Raw genomic sequence first — 17,267 nt, 5'->3', positions numbered from 1 at the left:
GTCTTATTTATTGTTTCTAATCTTAAATTTTAACATCTGATATTAATAATGCCACTCCAATCTGTTTTTGTTTCATTAGTCTGGTATCTCCATCTTCACTCCTTTATTTTCAAGCTCTCTTTATTGCTTTAACTATATTTCTTATAAACAGTATACAGTCATCCCTTTGTATCCACAGGGGATTGGTTCCAAGGCCCCCCACAGATACCAAAATCCATGATGCTCAAGTTCCTATATAAAATGGAGTAGTATTTGTATAAAACCTATACACATCCTCCCATATACTTTAAATCATTTCTAGATCACTTATAATACCTAATACAATGTAAATGCTATGTAAATATTTATAAATACAGTGTAAATGTAACTAGTTGCTGGTGCTAGGCAAATTCAAGTTTTGGTTTTTGGTACTTTCCAGAATTTTTTTTTTTGGGGGACTATTTTCTATCTGTGGTTGGTTGAATCCACAGATGTAGAACTCATGGATACAGAGAGCTGATCGTAGAGTTAAGTGTTATTTTTAACTCAGTCTGAGAGTCTCTGTTTCTTATAGAGAAAATTCAACCAATTCAAATGTAGTATGACAGATACTTGATATCAATATTTTTATGATATTATGTTTGTTCTTTCTCATTTTCTATACATTTTTTAATTAATTCCATTTCTCCTAATTTTGGAAGTCTTCTTATATTTTCTATTCAGGTAACAGTTACCTCTTCTATCAATTCAGATTACGATTGAGAGTAATACATACAACCAGTGTTTTATAAAAAATAGTGTAATGAGTGTGTGTGTGTCTGGGGGGGGGGTGCTGCACTTGAATCAACTTAAGTGCTTTTATTATTTTTCTTGTCAAATTATCCCTGTCTCCTCTAGCATCTTTATCTGTTCTATTTATTTAATAGCTGATTGCTGAATGAGCTGGACTTGGCAGGATGAGCAAACAGGAAAAAACTTTATTTTTTCAGATTTTTTCTGACTGCTAATCCTACAAAATTACTATGTTTGCTTATTCCTCCCCATCCCTAGGTGAAACCTCTGGCAATTCTCATAATTTTGCCCTTTTCTGCATTACATCCTGCCTGGCTGGCCACCATCTAATTGCTGTGCCCCTTTAGATGGCTTGCTGTTTTTCTTAGTTGGCTCAGGGAAGCTCAGGTCTGTTTTTTGCAATATCTAGTGACCACAGTCATGTAAATGGTAGAAGGTAAAGTCCTGCCCATTATGGACTGGTACTATAAAAGCAAGCAGAACACGACCCCCTGTTGAGGCATCTGAAGGAAAATTCATGGACCTCTGACTTCCCAGTTTTTTCATAGGTTTACAGTTTCCTTGTTGGTCTCCTGGGGACCAATGAGACCAGGAACACTTAATTACACAGGACCAAAGACAACCTTTCCCTGGGGTAATCCATAGATCCCAACTGCTAGCTAGTCCCTGGATACAGCACAACTTCCGTTATTACCTTCTAACTCAGAGACTGGTTTCCAGGGCCATATTCAGATCTCAGCATCAGAATAGAAACCAGGTCTAACCTTGCACCCCATGTCCTGCAGATGCCAGCATCTATTTGGCTGAGGAGATAATAGATTAAATCTGAGAGTGGAAGAGAAAGGTGCTGAGCTTATGTCACCATCTTCCCAGAATCCACTGCTCCCTGCTGTCCAGCTATGTCAATGGCCAATCCTCAGCCAAGTGGAATTTTTAAGTTGATTTAGTGCCTTTCTAAAGGATAAAACTCACAAGCTCCAGCAGAAACTTCCAAAAATAACATACAAAATCCTCAGTTCTAATTTGAGTCTACTTTGGGCTGAAGTCTGGACACTGATTGTAGTTAGGTTTAGCATTTAATTTAGAAAAGATGGTAGTAAGACACTTTTGGGAACATCTTTTAAGATGTTATGCTTACACTAAGAGCAGGAGAAAGGATGGGACTAAAAAGGGAATTTTAAATGAATGCTTACCATACTCAAGATACTCCACACTGTTGTTTTAATCTTAAAAATAATAATACAGTAAAATAAGGTATTGTTGTCCTCATCTTAAGGCAGGGATACAGAAAAGTGAGACTCAGGTAGTTTACATTATTTGCCCAAGTTTACTCATAACTGCCCAAACCCAGGGCCTACACCTGTTTCTCTTGTACTGAATATCAGGAAACCCTACCATCATTACTTGGGCTATTATTAGGTATATTTTCTATTTCTTATCATTTGTATTGTTAGTGGTTAAGAAGAGTCTGTGTTTTCTCTTCTGAGCCAGCAGGGTAGTTAGGGAAACTATTTTGCTTTGCAGTGAGCGAGGGAGGAGTGAATATGGCGGTGGGGTAGAGGTAGGGGGAGAATGGATAGGAGCAAGCAAAGAGAGCAAGAGGGTCAATCCCTGTCTTCTGGAAAGAAAGAAAGAGGACTTCATGACTTCGAGTTGCTGCTGCTGCTGCCTCTCCTCCCCAGCCAGTTACAAAAAGAAAGGTAAAGAGCCAGGAAAGCCTGTGCGTTTCCACCCTACTACTTCCTACATACCTGGACCCACCACCTTATCTTGAACCCTTTTTCTCTTGCTCTTCCCTCATTTACAAAGTCTCCAGTTACACTATCTTTCCTTCATCTCCGTTTTCTCTCCTTGTCATCCTATTTGAGAGCCAAAATCTGCCTCTACTGTGAAAAGGTGCCCAAGAGTAACATTGATGACATGCAATAAAGAAAACCTCCAGTCAGTGGAAACAGAGAAACCTGAACAAGTTTACCTCCTTACCCTCGAAAGTTTCCAAAAGACCTCCAAAACCTTCCTTTAACTGAAATGCTTCTAATGAACCTACTTCTCCTCAAGTACTAACAGTTAAGATTTTTTTTTCAAAGTCCTTAAACTAGCGGATTACCAATGAACTCTTCAAATGCAACTTGTTTCTAAGGTGAATTCCGCCTTTACAGTGTTTGGGTTCATGAGAAGTTAATGAGTAGACAAAATAGCAATGTAATAATATATTTTAAACTTTTAATCCTTTAAGGATTTGCTACAAAATTATTTAGCTTATTAAAGATAAATTATTTAACAATTCAGAAAAAAGTCAAAGTTATACTTGGTAAAGGCATTATATAGTAAAGAAGTTCCAACGTTTACTAACAAAAAGGTATTTGAAATTTTACAGTCTTTTAATTGCATGAATTGCTAATGTAATACTAGTTTCCAATGATTATCCAAAATGCTGCTACGATGATTAATTCCACATGCATCAAGTAATGGTATATTTGTCTTGTTTGTTATCCAATTATGGAGCAAGGTTATTGACGTTATTTGGCTTCCAATAGAAAATTTCCAGAGTCAGTCTATGCCATTCTTGGTCCTGAATCTACTTTACTGTAGGAATGCTGATGATTGAGGGATCTAACTGAGATAAGAGAAATTCCTGAACTAGTTCCTCTTGTTGATCATTATTTCCTAATTTTGTCCTCTTATTTACTAAAAATAGTATACCACTGTTGGTTTGTAATTCCAATTTCTATGCTTTGTTTTCTTCTACCATCCACTAGAACATTACCATTTAGACAAGAATTTCTTCTGTGATCTTGGAACTTTATTTGCTTTTGCTGTATAAACAAATTTTGCTGTATAAACAATATTTTATGAGGTGCTTAATTTTTACTTGACAAGTTTAACAAATCATCCAATGGTGTTACATTATTTATTTTATGGACTTTGAGTATATTTTTTGAAGGCTTTGAGCAATATTTGACAGGTGAGGCACTCAATTTGCTCATTGGTTTTACTGTAGAAAACATTTTTTCAAATTTGCCAGTTTTAGCACTCATTTCTTGAATAACAGTTTTATCAAGGAAACCCACAAATTTTTCTGTTAGGCTGGAAAAAGTCTGTGAAAAGTTACAGAGTTTATTCCAAGATATGTTTTCAAATGTCTGCTTGCTAGTTTTCTTCCTTAGTTTATCATCTACAACTCTACGGCTTACTTCAAAAGATACTGCTTGTATAGCTTTCTTCTGTGTTGTAGGCAGAGTTCTTTTGGGTTTGGAAGGAGTAATAGATTGACCTCTAGCTACAGATTTGAGCATTTCACAATTTCTTTCTAAAACAATATTTGATCTTTTATATGGGTAACCATTTCCATTTTCCATAGAATGGGAAGGAAGCCTATTTTTTGTCAAAAGTAACATTTGTACATATCCAGTCTCATGGAAAATTATGGGGTTTGTATCATTTTGTTCCTGTGGATTAAAGAAAAGAGTATTCATCATCAGTCTATTGAGGCAAGAAGGCTATAATTTTTAAAACATGAAAATAAAATGGTAAAGTATTCTAAAAATGACTACATAGAAGTTTTTAATATAAACAATAATGGTTATTTAAACATATAAAAAAGATGTCCTTGTATGTGACACACTTCTTTCTCTTGACACTCTGTTGGGATGTTAGGAGTAAAATCTGAACTTTTGGCCTCCTAAAACCCTTTTTGAAATAGAGTGAGATATAAAGAAATGTTTGGTGTTGTCACTGGGAAACATGATAGTTGGTGGGATGGAACATTGTTCTGTCATTTCTTAGGTTTCCATGTCCAGAAACAAGCAGCATACCAAAAAATGGATTGAGTCAAAAATCAAAAGAAATATAACTGATTATAAGCCAAAATTACAGTCTGAGTATCCTAATAAGTTCAGAAAGTGTAAAATTTTCTTTAAAATAATTATATTCATTACTATACCCCAACATTTAGCACAATACTTAGCCCAATAAAAAGTGCTCAATGTATCTGTGGAATAAAATAGCCAAAGTAATAGATTGACTTAAAAATAGATTACTTTTATCACAGTAGTAGCAAAATCTGTATGTATGAGCTACTCACTGAACTCTTTTCCACATTTCCATTATAAGGAAAAAAGATTAACTCCACAGAAACTCATCAAATATGAGTATTACTAGTATTTAGCTTGTAAACTTTAAGTCAATGATTGCTACTTTTCCTTTAGAAATATAATTAATGAAGTAAGAAATTAGGATCATCTAATTGTATATTAGTGTCCTTAGTGTGAAAGGCTTATTAATGCATATGATTACTGAAAAAATGACAAAAGATCTAGTTTTGCAGTCCACTGGTGATGCCAATGTTACCTATTTAGCGATAGTAGTAGAGGTTTGTCAAATTTTTGGTCTGTCTAATCAATACCTTAGGGAATTTTCCACCTTCCGAGTCAATGTACACTTAGGTAGAGGCAAAAACTCGTTTTATCAGCCTCCCTTGAGGTTAGGGTGTAGGTGTGTGACCTAGGCTCTGCCACTCAGACACACCTAAGACAGTCTTCAGTTCAGAAAAAGCAAGCATTTTGAAAAGTAGGCATTGTGAAAACTATTCTAGCGAGGATGGTGGTAGATATATCTAGCTGAAGGGCAGCACTGGCAAAGATCTTAGAAACAGTGCCCCCTGCCCAGAATCAGAGTTGTAAACTTTTATCTGTGACACAGCATGGGCCCCAGTGGAGCAATCTGGGGCTGTAACAGGGTTAGTCCTGATTGGAGAGCTTTCAAGCCAGATTGTCTCTCCAGCATCCTAGAGACTCTGAGCTACCAGACGGCCTTTAATAAATGTATTTTCTGGTTGAAACAGTTAAAATAGATTGATAGAAAAGTGAAACATAATCCAGTCATTTAAAAAAATACCATCTTTATATTTCTTTTATAATCAAGAAAAATTGATAAATTGTTCTTTATAAAGAAAAACACAAAATTTTCAGCTGGTGCAGAGGAATCCCCAGATTTGGGGTGGAGGTTCTAAAAAGAACACTAAGAATGTGTGCTGTTGTCACTTCAGAATATGAAGCCAAGAGGTAAGGAGAATTTATCAAAGATTCTGGGCACTGGAATATGACATTCCCACAAGTAGTAATAATACACATTTTTACTGAACAGTAGTAGATGTTTTTATTACCGTGTAAGAAGTTGCTGTCTTTGCTGGACTAATGTCGATTATCTTGGCATTTGGCTCTTTCAGTTCATCCTCAAAGCACAAGGGGAGCAAGCTTTTCTTTCTTACTGAATACTCATTTAATTGATCATTTCTGATGGATTTATTTTCTTTTGTACTAAAATCATTCATCTCTGGAGGAGATTTTATTCTGAAAATGAACACAAGTTCAGCATAAATGTTTATAGGGCTGATTTCAGCTTGTCTGTTCTTGTCTGCCTTTCCCATTCCTCAAAATCATTACTGCTAGAGAACAAACGTATGGACACCAAGGGGGGAAAGCGGGGGCGTGGGATGAATTGGGATTGACATATATACACTAATATGTATAAAGTAGATAACTAATAAGAACCTGCTGTATAGCACAGGAAACTCCACTTCACTGTACAGTAGAAACTAACACAACATTGTAAAACAGCTATACCCCAATTTAAAAAAAAAAATCACTACTGCTAACATCTCCCTCAAACCCTCTGCCATACTTTCAACCTGACAAAACCATCCTTTCCTGCTTGGTTTGTGGGGGAAAATAGCAAAAGCAGGGGTGGAAGCAAGACAGTAGTATGTGTGCCTCTTTGGTTTTTGAGTGGAGAGGAAGTATATTATGTAGGTTGAGGAGAACAACAAAGGAAGAGAGATATATTTGCCGCATCCTTTGTTGAGATTCTGGGATGAAAGTGCTTTGCAGGGCAGCTTCCTGCCAACACAGGGTGACCCTAGCTTTGTTATCAGGATGAAATGGTGTGGTTAGGCAGAGAGAGGATATAGTTTTCATTCCAGATCTCCCTTGGTCCACATGTGACATGGACACTGAGATTAGGCTTGCCAACAAGCTTGTCATTGCAGGGGTGCAGTGACCCATAGCAAAGGCTTGACATGAGTGAGGTATAAATAGACAGTCTAAGAAGAGATGAAGACATGACAAGAACTAAATGAGTTCTACCATACTAGTGATAGTTGAGAGTGGACCCTATCCAGGTTCAGAGAGAATAGACTATATGTTCATGAAGCACAAATGTCAGTAGCCACAGAACATCTAGGAATGAGGTCAGCAGTACAAGGGCACTGACCAAGATCCCTGGCCAAGTACCTTTTCCTCAATGTCACAAAGTCCAGTGAGCCCCTCACTCATATACTAAGATACCATGGTAGAAAGAAACAGAAGGACTGTGTTAAACCTAAAGAGGCTGTGCATTTTTACTCCAAACAAAGTTTAAAACACAATGGATTAATATGAATTTTTTTCATTACACAGGGTTTGAGGATCTCAGGAGAAGTATCAGAACTATATAAAAATAAAAAGCTACTTTTTTTTCACATCCATGTTGTACTGTAATTAAATTTGTATCTACTATAAAAATGCAATTGTATTCTCTCTATTCATTTTTCATTGTCTTCCTCTCCATTTGACTGTGAACTTGCAGCAGATAGAGCATGTGCTCAAGGTCTGAATGTGACCTTGTGTCACATGTGTACGACCTTGTCTGAATGTGAATGTGACTAGCTGAGCAGTCTTAGAATGGTCATTGGATTGTAGTATGGGCCTAGATGGACATAATAAGCCAGAATAAATTCATTCTGGTCTACAAGAAAATAAAAGGCAGAACTCTTCTTCTTAGAAACATCTTTGAACAAAATAAAATAAAAAATTTTAAATAAATTACCTTTTATTAACTTAATATTCTAAGTCACCAACCAAATCAAATGATCCCCTAGGTTTTTTTTTTCAGTTTGAGCTGAAATTATAAAAGATTTTCATAAAAGACACATATATATTATGGCATTTAGAAAATACTTTGCATAAAATATTTTTCAGTATAAAATAACATGGAAAGTACTTGGTATTGTGCTTGATCTGTAGTAGCTACTCAGTAAAAACTTCTTAAGTGAACAAGATAGAACTGGAAAAGACTGAGATCAAGGATCTAATGTTTGGCTAACATAAAACTGGTCTTGGGGATTTTTGTTGAAGAAAGGCATCCCCAAATTTGCAAATCTCTCTAAAATGTAAAGTCATTATTAGCCAGTAGGAAGCCTCAGATGGTTAAACACTTGGTATGGAGAGAGGTCAGTTAGCACATGCCAAACAGACTTTGCCACCGGGCATGAATAAAGTGTCCAAGGCGGAACTCTTCCAAATATGCCTGCTGGCCACTCCAGTATTTCTCTACTTTCTTAAACATGTTCCCAGACACACATGCTGTTGGCAATAAATTCAGTTTTTTTCTTGTCCTCAAGTAGTTTGTATCCTAGTGCAATGTTTCCCAACCTTTTCCACATAATGACAGACGTATTAGTTAATAGTCTTTATTCAGTACACTGAGATAAACACTTGAGAACACTTGTAGCCTGGCTACCATGGGGCCAACTCAGCAGTTTTGAAGGCTGAAGGATCAACATTTCAGCACACCTATAACCCTCTCTGAGCACAAAATTACCACAGTTTATTGGTTAGGAAGCTCTGTTCTAGAGAGAGGAAATAGTAAAAAAACCAACCAACCAACCAACAAAACATATAAATAAAATAATTTCAACTACTTGTAAGTATTACAGAAAAATATAAACATGATACTTCATCTAGGGTGGCTATGGGAGACCTCTCTCAGGAGGGGATATTTGAGTTGAAATCTGAGAAAGGGAAGGAGACAGCCAGGTGAAGAGCTGGGAGAATAGCAAGTGTAAAGGTCTGAGTGTGAAACCAGCTTGGAATGCTCACTGGAAGGCCAGTGTTGTTGGAGTGTAGTGATGAGGAGAGTGGAGTAAGATGAGATGAGACAGGTGTCAGGGGCCAAAACACATAAGGGCACATGTAGAACAGCCCGCCACTGCTATCAAGGAACATTTCAGAGAAAATGTGACATCTGAGTAGAACTTAAAGGATAATGCGGTAAACAGAGGGTTGCCTACTTAAGAGTCCTTTTCCCCCCTTTTTTGCTAACAGAACCCTGATCCTATTCATTTTTCTCCAAGCAACCCTGTCCTCCAAGGGAGGCTGAGCGCCTTCCTAAATCAAGGGAAAGAATCTTGAATAATCTAAGCCTGTGCTTTTCAAAATGTGAGCTACAACCGATCAATTCAGACAATAAATCAATTTAGCATCTCCTGACCAACATTTAAAAAAGTAGAATAGAATAGAGTGTATCACATAGATCCTTAGTAACAATTGTTCAAAATACTAAAATACTGCAATCAATTTCAACTAACAGAAAGACAAATAATTAGGGGTCTATGAATCTGAATCTTCTGCTCCACAGATAGATAGATTGATAGATACATATAGATATTGATATAGATATCAATCATTGTGATATAAAAAGTATTTCATACTGTGGGTTGTGTTAAAAGCTGATAATGATTTACTGGTTTTTAGATATGAGTGTATGAAGCTATTCTAGCCAAGGAGACACCAGGGGAGGTCTGCTGGAGGGCTTTGGGGAACATTTTCCTCACTCTTACAAAAGGGTCAAAAAGGGACGTCCCTGGTGGTCCAGTGATAAAGAATCTGCCTCACAATGTAGGGGACTCAGGTTCCATCCCTGGTCAGGGAACTAAGATCCCACATGCCACGGTGCAACTAAGCCCGTGCGCCACAGCTACTGAGCTTGCACACCTCGACTAGAGCCCGTGTGCTGCAAACTACAGAGCCCTTGCGCCCTGGAGCCTGTGCACCACAACTAGAGAGAGAAAACCCGCACGCCACAACTAGAGAGAAGTCTGCGCATCACAAGGAAGAGCCTGCACGCCGCAACGAAAGATCCCACATGCCTCAATGAAGATACCGCGTTCCAACTAAGACCCCACACAGCCAAAAATAATAAATAAAATAAATCTTTAAAAGAAAAAAAGGGTCAAAGCGCTTTTCTCCTTTTCAGTGGGTGCTGTTACCAGTTATCTTGAATAGTGGTCACCATCTTGTACAGCAAGGCTAGGAGGACAAGTTAGTTGCTGAGACAGTAGAGGCAAGTTGAGGAAAGATGGAGAAGCTGGATATTTGATGGCATCATTAAATCCCTGAATTAACCTGGAGCTGCCTTACTGATGGACTTCTTGTTATTTGAGATTATAAATATCTTTTTTGTCTAAATCATATGTAGTTAGTTTTCTTTTAATTGCAGCTAAAAGTGTCCCAACTATTCAAGATGAATAGGAATCTATCAGAAGAAGAATGTTCTGAGCATAAAGAACAGAGTGGGTCAATCACACAGTACTTGGAACAGACTGTTTGTTGTGATTAGACTCAGTATAAGCAAAGGACAGAATAGACGACTGGAAAGATATTATATGCCATACTAAGGACTCTAAGCTTTACCATTTTTGTTATAGAGTCTTCAGATGTTATTAAATAGTGAAATAATGTGGTAATATGATTAGATACTGATATTCCTTGGCTAAAGATTTTCTTAATGACTATATCTTAAAGTTAGATGCAGTTAATTTTCAGTTATTTCAATATAAACACACAATGTGTATACCTGTAAATAGAGTCTTTTTCATTCTTATAAGCATTAGACTGAATGCTGGGTACAGGAGAAAAGATTGTAGAACCCAATGTTCTTCTACATTGTTGTTGTCTATGCTGTGAATACAGTTCATGGAAGGGCTTAGCATGTTCCGCCTAAACATAAAGAAAAGGGGAAACTATCTTAGAAATTATTTTTTCCATGTCTATATTGATAAATAATTTATACTTGATTATTCATATTTGGAATAGCTAATTATGATAACTAACAGCTGACTAGATCTTTAAATAATTTCAAATATAATGCTTATTTAATCCTCAAAAAAAAAAGCCCTATGAAATAGATGTTATTACTACTTCATAGATAAGGAAACAAATCTACAGAAATTAAAAAATTTGCCTATGCTCACACTTTTTACTAACTTTTATTTTCTTTGTCTCTAAAACTTAGCCATTATTTTCATATAAAATGTATTTCTCCAAATGCAGGGAAAGTCTGAAGTTTAAATACTGAGAAAAAAGCCCTCTTGGTTTAAACAGAAACTTTACTGTCTCATACACAGAGCAGGTACAGCAGAATAGTTCTGAGTAAAGGGGGAGAAACTGTAAAAAAGTGATCCAGCTTTACCTAGTGTCTCAGATTGTCTCTGTATATTTCTATTTAAATATAATTATTTAGATACCCAAAATAAACATGCATATATAAGTATAAACTGCGTAACTTGTGACTGTCCATCAACCAACCAAACAAATATTTGTTTAGTACCTACAATTTTTTTTCACACTAGGCACATAATATATTTCATTCTGGATAATATGAGATAAAAATTTAAAATATGACAAAAATCCAGGCCATAAAGAGTTCACATTCTAAATATATATGATTAGCATGCATGAATCATTGGCAAATAATGTAATAAGATAATATCACTAAGAACCAAACCAATCAATACAATCTATAAATGAGGAGGAGTTTAGAAGAGAGGGCTGGAATAGACAGGAAACATTTCATCAGTGAGGAAGAACTTAATGCTGGGATTTGGAGATAAGGACATATCAGGAGAGGCTAACAACATACATCCAGGGTATTCATAAGACAGTCAACAGCATATTCAAAGCCAGGTGGGGCAGGGGAGCATTTATCATTTGTTGTGTATAAAGGGTAAGTTTCAATAGTCAAGAAGGATGGTTGTGAGAGGGATAGACTATCGATGTCTTCAAAGTCAAACAGATAAACTTTAACGTAAAGAAAAATGGCCAAAATTGACTTGAGAAGAAGTAGAAAATTTGAGCATACCAATAGTTCTTAAAAGAAATGTAAAGAAGTTTCAAATAACTACCTTTAAAAAAGTAACCCAGCCCAAATAGATTTATACATAGGTTCTTTCAAATTTTTATGCAACAAATAATTCTTATGCAATATAATATCAGTTAAATTAAAAAATAAATAACAACAAAGACTTTTCAGTTCTTTTTATAGCTGACATAGTCTTGACACCAAAGTCTGAAAAGATCATGCACCAGAAGAAGCCTACAAGCTAATTTCACATGTGACTTCAGGCGATTTCACAAATTCAAAATAAAATACTACTCAACACTATACTAATGGAACAATTTGTAATGGCTAAACAAAATTATCAAGAAACTAAAAGCTCCTAATAGTTCTAAGTTATTATAATTTGTCTCCCAATAGATCAAAGGAGAAAAATAATGTAATTATTTTAATAGCTGTAATATTTAAAATACATTTGATAAATTCAGTAACCATCATTGATAAGAACTGTAATAAAACTAGAGAGAATACTTTCTTAATATGATAAAGAATATCTTAGAAAAATTTAAAAAATTATACCCATATAAAACCAATAACTAATATTATGGTTAATGACAATACACTAGTGTGTGGCAAGACAAGAGTGACACCTATCATCACTATTATTTATAGATGTTTAGGAAATATTGAGCAATGCAGTAGGAAAAGATAATGGAAGTAGTAGAAACTCTGGAAAATTCTTATTCTGTATGGCTGAGTAAGCCTCTATCAGAGCCACCTTCTCTCAGATAAAAACTATAAACTCTAGACAAAATACTCTAGAAAACACACACACATACACACACAAATTGCCTGAAGGTCCTGGAGAATGAACAAAAGCAGGTGACAAAGAAAAAGCATTGAAACTTGGAATTACTGACTTGCGTAGAATGAAGTTTCTATTTTTATGGCTTTTAGTTTGAAGGCAGGCCAAAGTATAGGACATCTAAAACTCTGATAGAAAACTTAAGTTCTTTCTGGCCAGAAGAACCAGAGGAAAAAGTTCAGGCTGACCAAAACTTCTGGGAAATGAGAAGGGAATGATAGAAAGAAGAGTGCCAAAGATGATAGCCCCATCTTTAATGTATAAACCCCGTCCAAGTCTCCTGCTGACCCATGAACGATGCACGTTTAGGGAAAACTGCAAGCGGCCCAGCTAAGGATATAACAACTGAACTGAAATTTGAGCTACTGCTATAGGGACAGAGTATATTTTGAGCCCAACCAAGTTAGCTGACTGCTAAAACAGTAACATCATTACTCTTTGTAGGAATATAACAGACTCTGGAGTCTCCACATTATAACAGTTGTGGTGTCCAGGATAAATCCAACTTAACATACAAAGACCAGGAAAATGAAACCTAGTCTCAACAGAGAAGGCAATCAATCAAAACCAACTTTGAAATGACCCAGATGTTGGAATTATCAGATGTTATGGCAGCTATTATAATTATGCTCAATGAAAAAAGTAAAATATGTTCACAGTGAATGAAGAAATAGGAAATCTTAGAGAAATAGAAACTATTTTTAAAAATGGAAATTCTAGAGGATTAACCAAGATGGCGGAGTAGAAGGACATGCTCTCACTCCATCTTGCGAGAGCACCAGAATCACAACTGGCTGCTGGACAATCATTGACAGGATGACCCTGGACTTCACCAAGGAGGATACCCCACGTCCAAGGACAGAGGAGAAGCCACAGTGAGACAGTAGGAGGGGTGCAATCAGAGTAAAATCAAATCCCATAACTGCTGGGTGGGTGACTCACAGACTGGCGAACACTTATACCACAGAAGTCCACCCACTGGAGTGAAGGTTCTGAGCCCCACGTCAGGCTTCCCAACCTGGGGGTCCGGCAAAGGGAGGAGGAATTCCTAGAGAATCAGACTTTGAAGCCTAGTGGGAATTGATTGCAGGACTTTGACAGGACTGGGCGAAACAGAGACCCCACTCTTGGAGGGCACATACAAAGTAGTGTGCGCATCGGGACCCAGGGGAAGGAGCAGTGACCCTGGGGGAGACTGAACCAGACCTACCTGCTGGTGTTGGGGGGTCTCCTGCAGAGGCGGGGGGTGGCTCTGTTTCACCGTGGGGACAAGGACACTGGCAGCAGAGGTTCTGGGAAGTGCTCCTTGGCATGAGCCCTCCCAGAGTCTGCCATTAACCCCACCAAAGAGCCCAGGTAGGCTCCAGTGTTGGGTTGCCTCAGGCAAAACAACCAACAGGGAGGGAACCCAGCCCCACCCATCAACAGTCAAGTGGATTAAAGTTTTACTGAGCTCTGACCGCCACAGCGACAGTCAGCTCTACCCACCACCAGAGCCTCCCATCAAGCCTCTTAGATAGCCTCAACCACCAGAGGACAGACAGCAGAAGCAAGAAAAACTACAATCCTGCAGCCTGTGGACCAAAAACTACAGTTACAGAAAGATAGACAAGATGAAAAGGCAGAGGGCTATCTACCAGATGAAGGAACAAGAAAAAACCCCAGAAAAACAACTAAATGAAGTGGAGATAGGCAACCTTCCAGAAAAAGAATTCAGAATAATGATAGGGAAGATGATCCAGGACTTCGGAATAAGAATGGAGGCAAAGATTGAGAAGATGCAAGAAATGATTAAAAAAGACCTAGAAGAATTAAAGAACAAACAAACAGAGATGACCAATACAATAACTGAAATGAAAACTACACTAGAAGGAATCAATAGCAGAATAACTGAGGCAGAAGAATGGATAAGTGACCTGGAAGACAGAATGGTGGAATTCACTGCTGCGGAACAGACTAAAGAAAAAAGAATGAAAAGAAATGAAGACAGCCTAAGAGACCTCTGGGACAACATTAAACGCAACAACATTCGCATTATAGGGATCCCAGAAGGAGAAGAGAGAGAGAAAGGACCAGAGAAAATATTTGAAGAGATTATAGTCGAAAACTTCCCTAACATGGGAAAGGAAATAGCCACCCAAGTCCAGGAAGCGCAGAGAGTCCCATACAGGATAAACCCAAGGAGAAACACGCCGAGACACATAGTAATCAAAGTGGCAAAAATTAAAGACAAAGAAAAATTACTGAAAGCAGCAAGGGAAAAATGACAAATAACATACAAGGGAACTCCCATAAGGTTAACAGCTGATTTCTCAGCAGAAACTCTACAAGCCAGAAGGGAGTGGCATGATACACTTAAAGTGATGAAAGGGAAGAACCTACAACCAAGATTACTCTACCCAGCAAGGATCTCATTTAGATTTGATGGAGAAATCAAAAGCTTTACAGACAAGCAACAGCTAAGAGAATTCAGCACCACCAAACCAGCTCTACAACAAATGCTAAAGGAACTTCTCTAAGTGGGAAACACAAGAGAAGAAAAGGACCTACAAAAACAAACCCAAAACAATTAAGAAAATGGTCATAGGAACATACATATTGATAATTACCTTAAACGTGAATGGATTAAATGCCCCAACCAAAAGACATAGACTGGCTGAATGGATAAAAAAACAAGACCCATATATATGCTGTCTACAACAGACCCACTTTAGACCTAGGGACACATACAGACTGAAAGTGAGGGGATGGAAAAAGATATTCCATGCAAATGGAAATCAAAAGACAGCTGGAGTAGCTATACTCATATCAGATAAAATAGACTTTAAAATAAAGAATGTTACAAGAGACAAGGAAGGACACTACATAATGATCAAGGAATCAATCCAAGAAGAAGATATAACAATTATAAATATATATGCACCCAACATAGGAGCACCTCAATACATAAGGCAACTGCTAACAGCTATAAAAGAGGAAATCGACAGTAACACAATCATAGTGGGGGACTTTAACACCTCACTTACACCAATGGACAGATCATCCAAAATGAAAATAAATAAGGAAACAGAAGCTTTAAATGACACAATAGACCAGTTAGATTTAATTTATATATATAGGACATTCCATCCAAAAACAGCAGATTACACGTTCTTCTCAAGTGCGCACGGAACATTCTCCAGGATAGATCACATCTTGGGTCACAAATCAAGCCTCAGTAAATTTTAAAAAATTGAAATCATATCAAGCATCTTTTCTGACCACAACGCTATGAGATTAGAAATGAATTACAGGGAAAAAAACGTAAAAAAGACAAACACATGGAGGCTAAACAATACGTTACTAAATAACCAAGAGATCACTGAAGAAATCAAAGAGGAAATCAAAAAACACCTAGAGACAAATGACAATGAAAACACGACGACCCAAAACCTATGGGATGTAGCAAAAGCAGTTCTAAGAGGGAATTTTATAGCTATACAAGCCTACCTAAAGAAACAAAAAAAATCTCAAGTAAACAATCTAACCTTACACCTAAAGAAACTAGAGAAAGAAGAACAAACAAAACCCAAAGGTAGCAGAAGGAAAGAAATCATAAAGATCAGAGCAGAAATAAATGAAATAGAAACAAAGAAAACAATAGCAAAGATCAATAAAACTAAAAGTTGGTTCTTTGAGAAGATAAACAAAATTGATAAGCCATTAGCCAGACTCATCAAGAAAAAGAGGGAGAGGACTCAAATCAATAAAATCAGAAATGAAAAAGAAGAAGTTACAACAGACACCGCAGAAATACAAAGCATCCTAAGAGACTACTACAAGCAACTTTATGCCAATAAAATGGACAACCTGGAAGAAATGGACAAATTTTTAGAAAGGTATAACCTTCCAAGACTGAACCAGGAAGAAACAGAAAATATGAACAGACCAATCACAAGTAATGAAATTGAAACTGTGATTAAAAATCTTCCAACAAACAAAAGTCCAGGACCAGATGGCTTCACAGGTGAATTCTATCAAACATTTAGAGAAGAGCTAACACCTATCCTTCTCAAACTCTTCCAAAAAATTGCAGAGGAAGGAACACTCCCAAACTCATTCTATGAGGCCACCATCACCCTGATACCAAAACCAGACAAAGATACTACAAAAAAAGAAAATTACAGACCAATATCACTGATGAATATAGATGCAAAAATCCTCAACAAAATACTAGCAAACAGAATCCAACAACACATTAAAAGGATCATACACCATGATCAAGTGGGATTTATCCCAGGAATGCAAGAATTCTTCACTATACGCAAATCAATCAATGTGATACACCATATTAACAAATTGAAGAATAAAAACCATATGATCATCTCAATAGATGCAGAAAAAGCTTTTGACAAAATTCAACACCCATTTATGATAAAAACTCTCCAGAAAGTGGGCATAGAGGGAACCTACCTCACCATAATAAGGGCCATATATGACAAACCCACAGCAAACATCATTCTCAATGGTGAAAAACTGAAAGCATTTCCTCTAAGATCAGGAACGAGACAAGGATGTCCACTCTCACCACTATTATTCAACATAGTTCTGGGAGTCCTAGCCACAGCAATCAGAGAAGAAAAAGGAATAAAAGGAATACAAATTGGAAAAGAAGAAGTAAAACTGTCACTGTTTGCAGATGACATGATACTATACGTAG

The 17,267-nt window shown here is 36.9% G+C and overlaps 1 protein-coding gene across 1 annotated transcript in view; it reads right to left on the bottom strand.

Annotated features, from left to right (window-relative positions):
* Positions 1 to 3,046: 3,046 nt before the first annotated feature.
* Positions 3,047 to 17,267, bottom strand: part of LOC309613346 (uncharacterized protein C1orf141 homolog) — a 63,003-nt gene continuing 48,782 nt past the window's right edge. Inside the window, exons 5-7 of the mRNA XM_082360066.1 lie at positions 10,444 to 10,586; positions 5,936 to 6,122; positions 3,047 to 4,220 (exon numbers count right to left, since the gene is read on the bottom strand). Of these exons, the coding sequence (XP_082216192.1) occupies positions 3,633 to 4,220; positions 5,936 to 6,122; positions 10,444 to 10,586 (918 nt within the window). The 3' untranslated portion in view covers positions 3,047 to 3,632. The remainder of the gene's footprint in view (positions 4,221 to 5,935; positions 6,123 to 10,443; positions 10,587 to 17,267) is intronic.

Source organism: Balaenoptera borealis, assembly GCF_965194805.1.
Source record: "Balaenoptera borealis genome assembly, chromosome: 1".
Classification (NCBI taxonomy): domain Eukaryota; kingdom Metazoa; phylum Chordata; class Mammalia; order Artiodactyla; family Balaenopteridae; genus Balaenoptera; species Balaenoptera borealis.
Note: the sequence above shows the minus strand (reverse complement) of the source record. Positions and strands in the feature narration are given on the sequence as shown.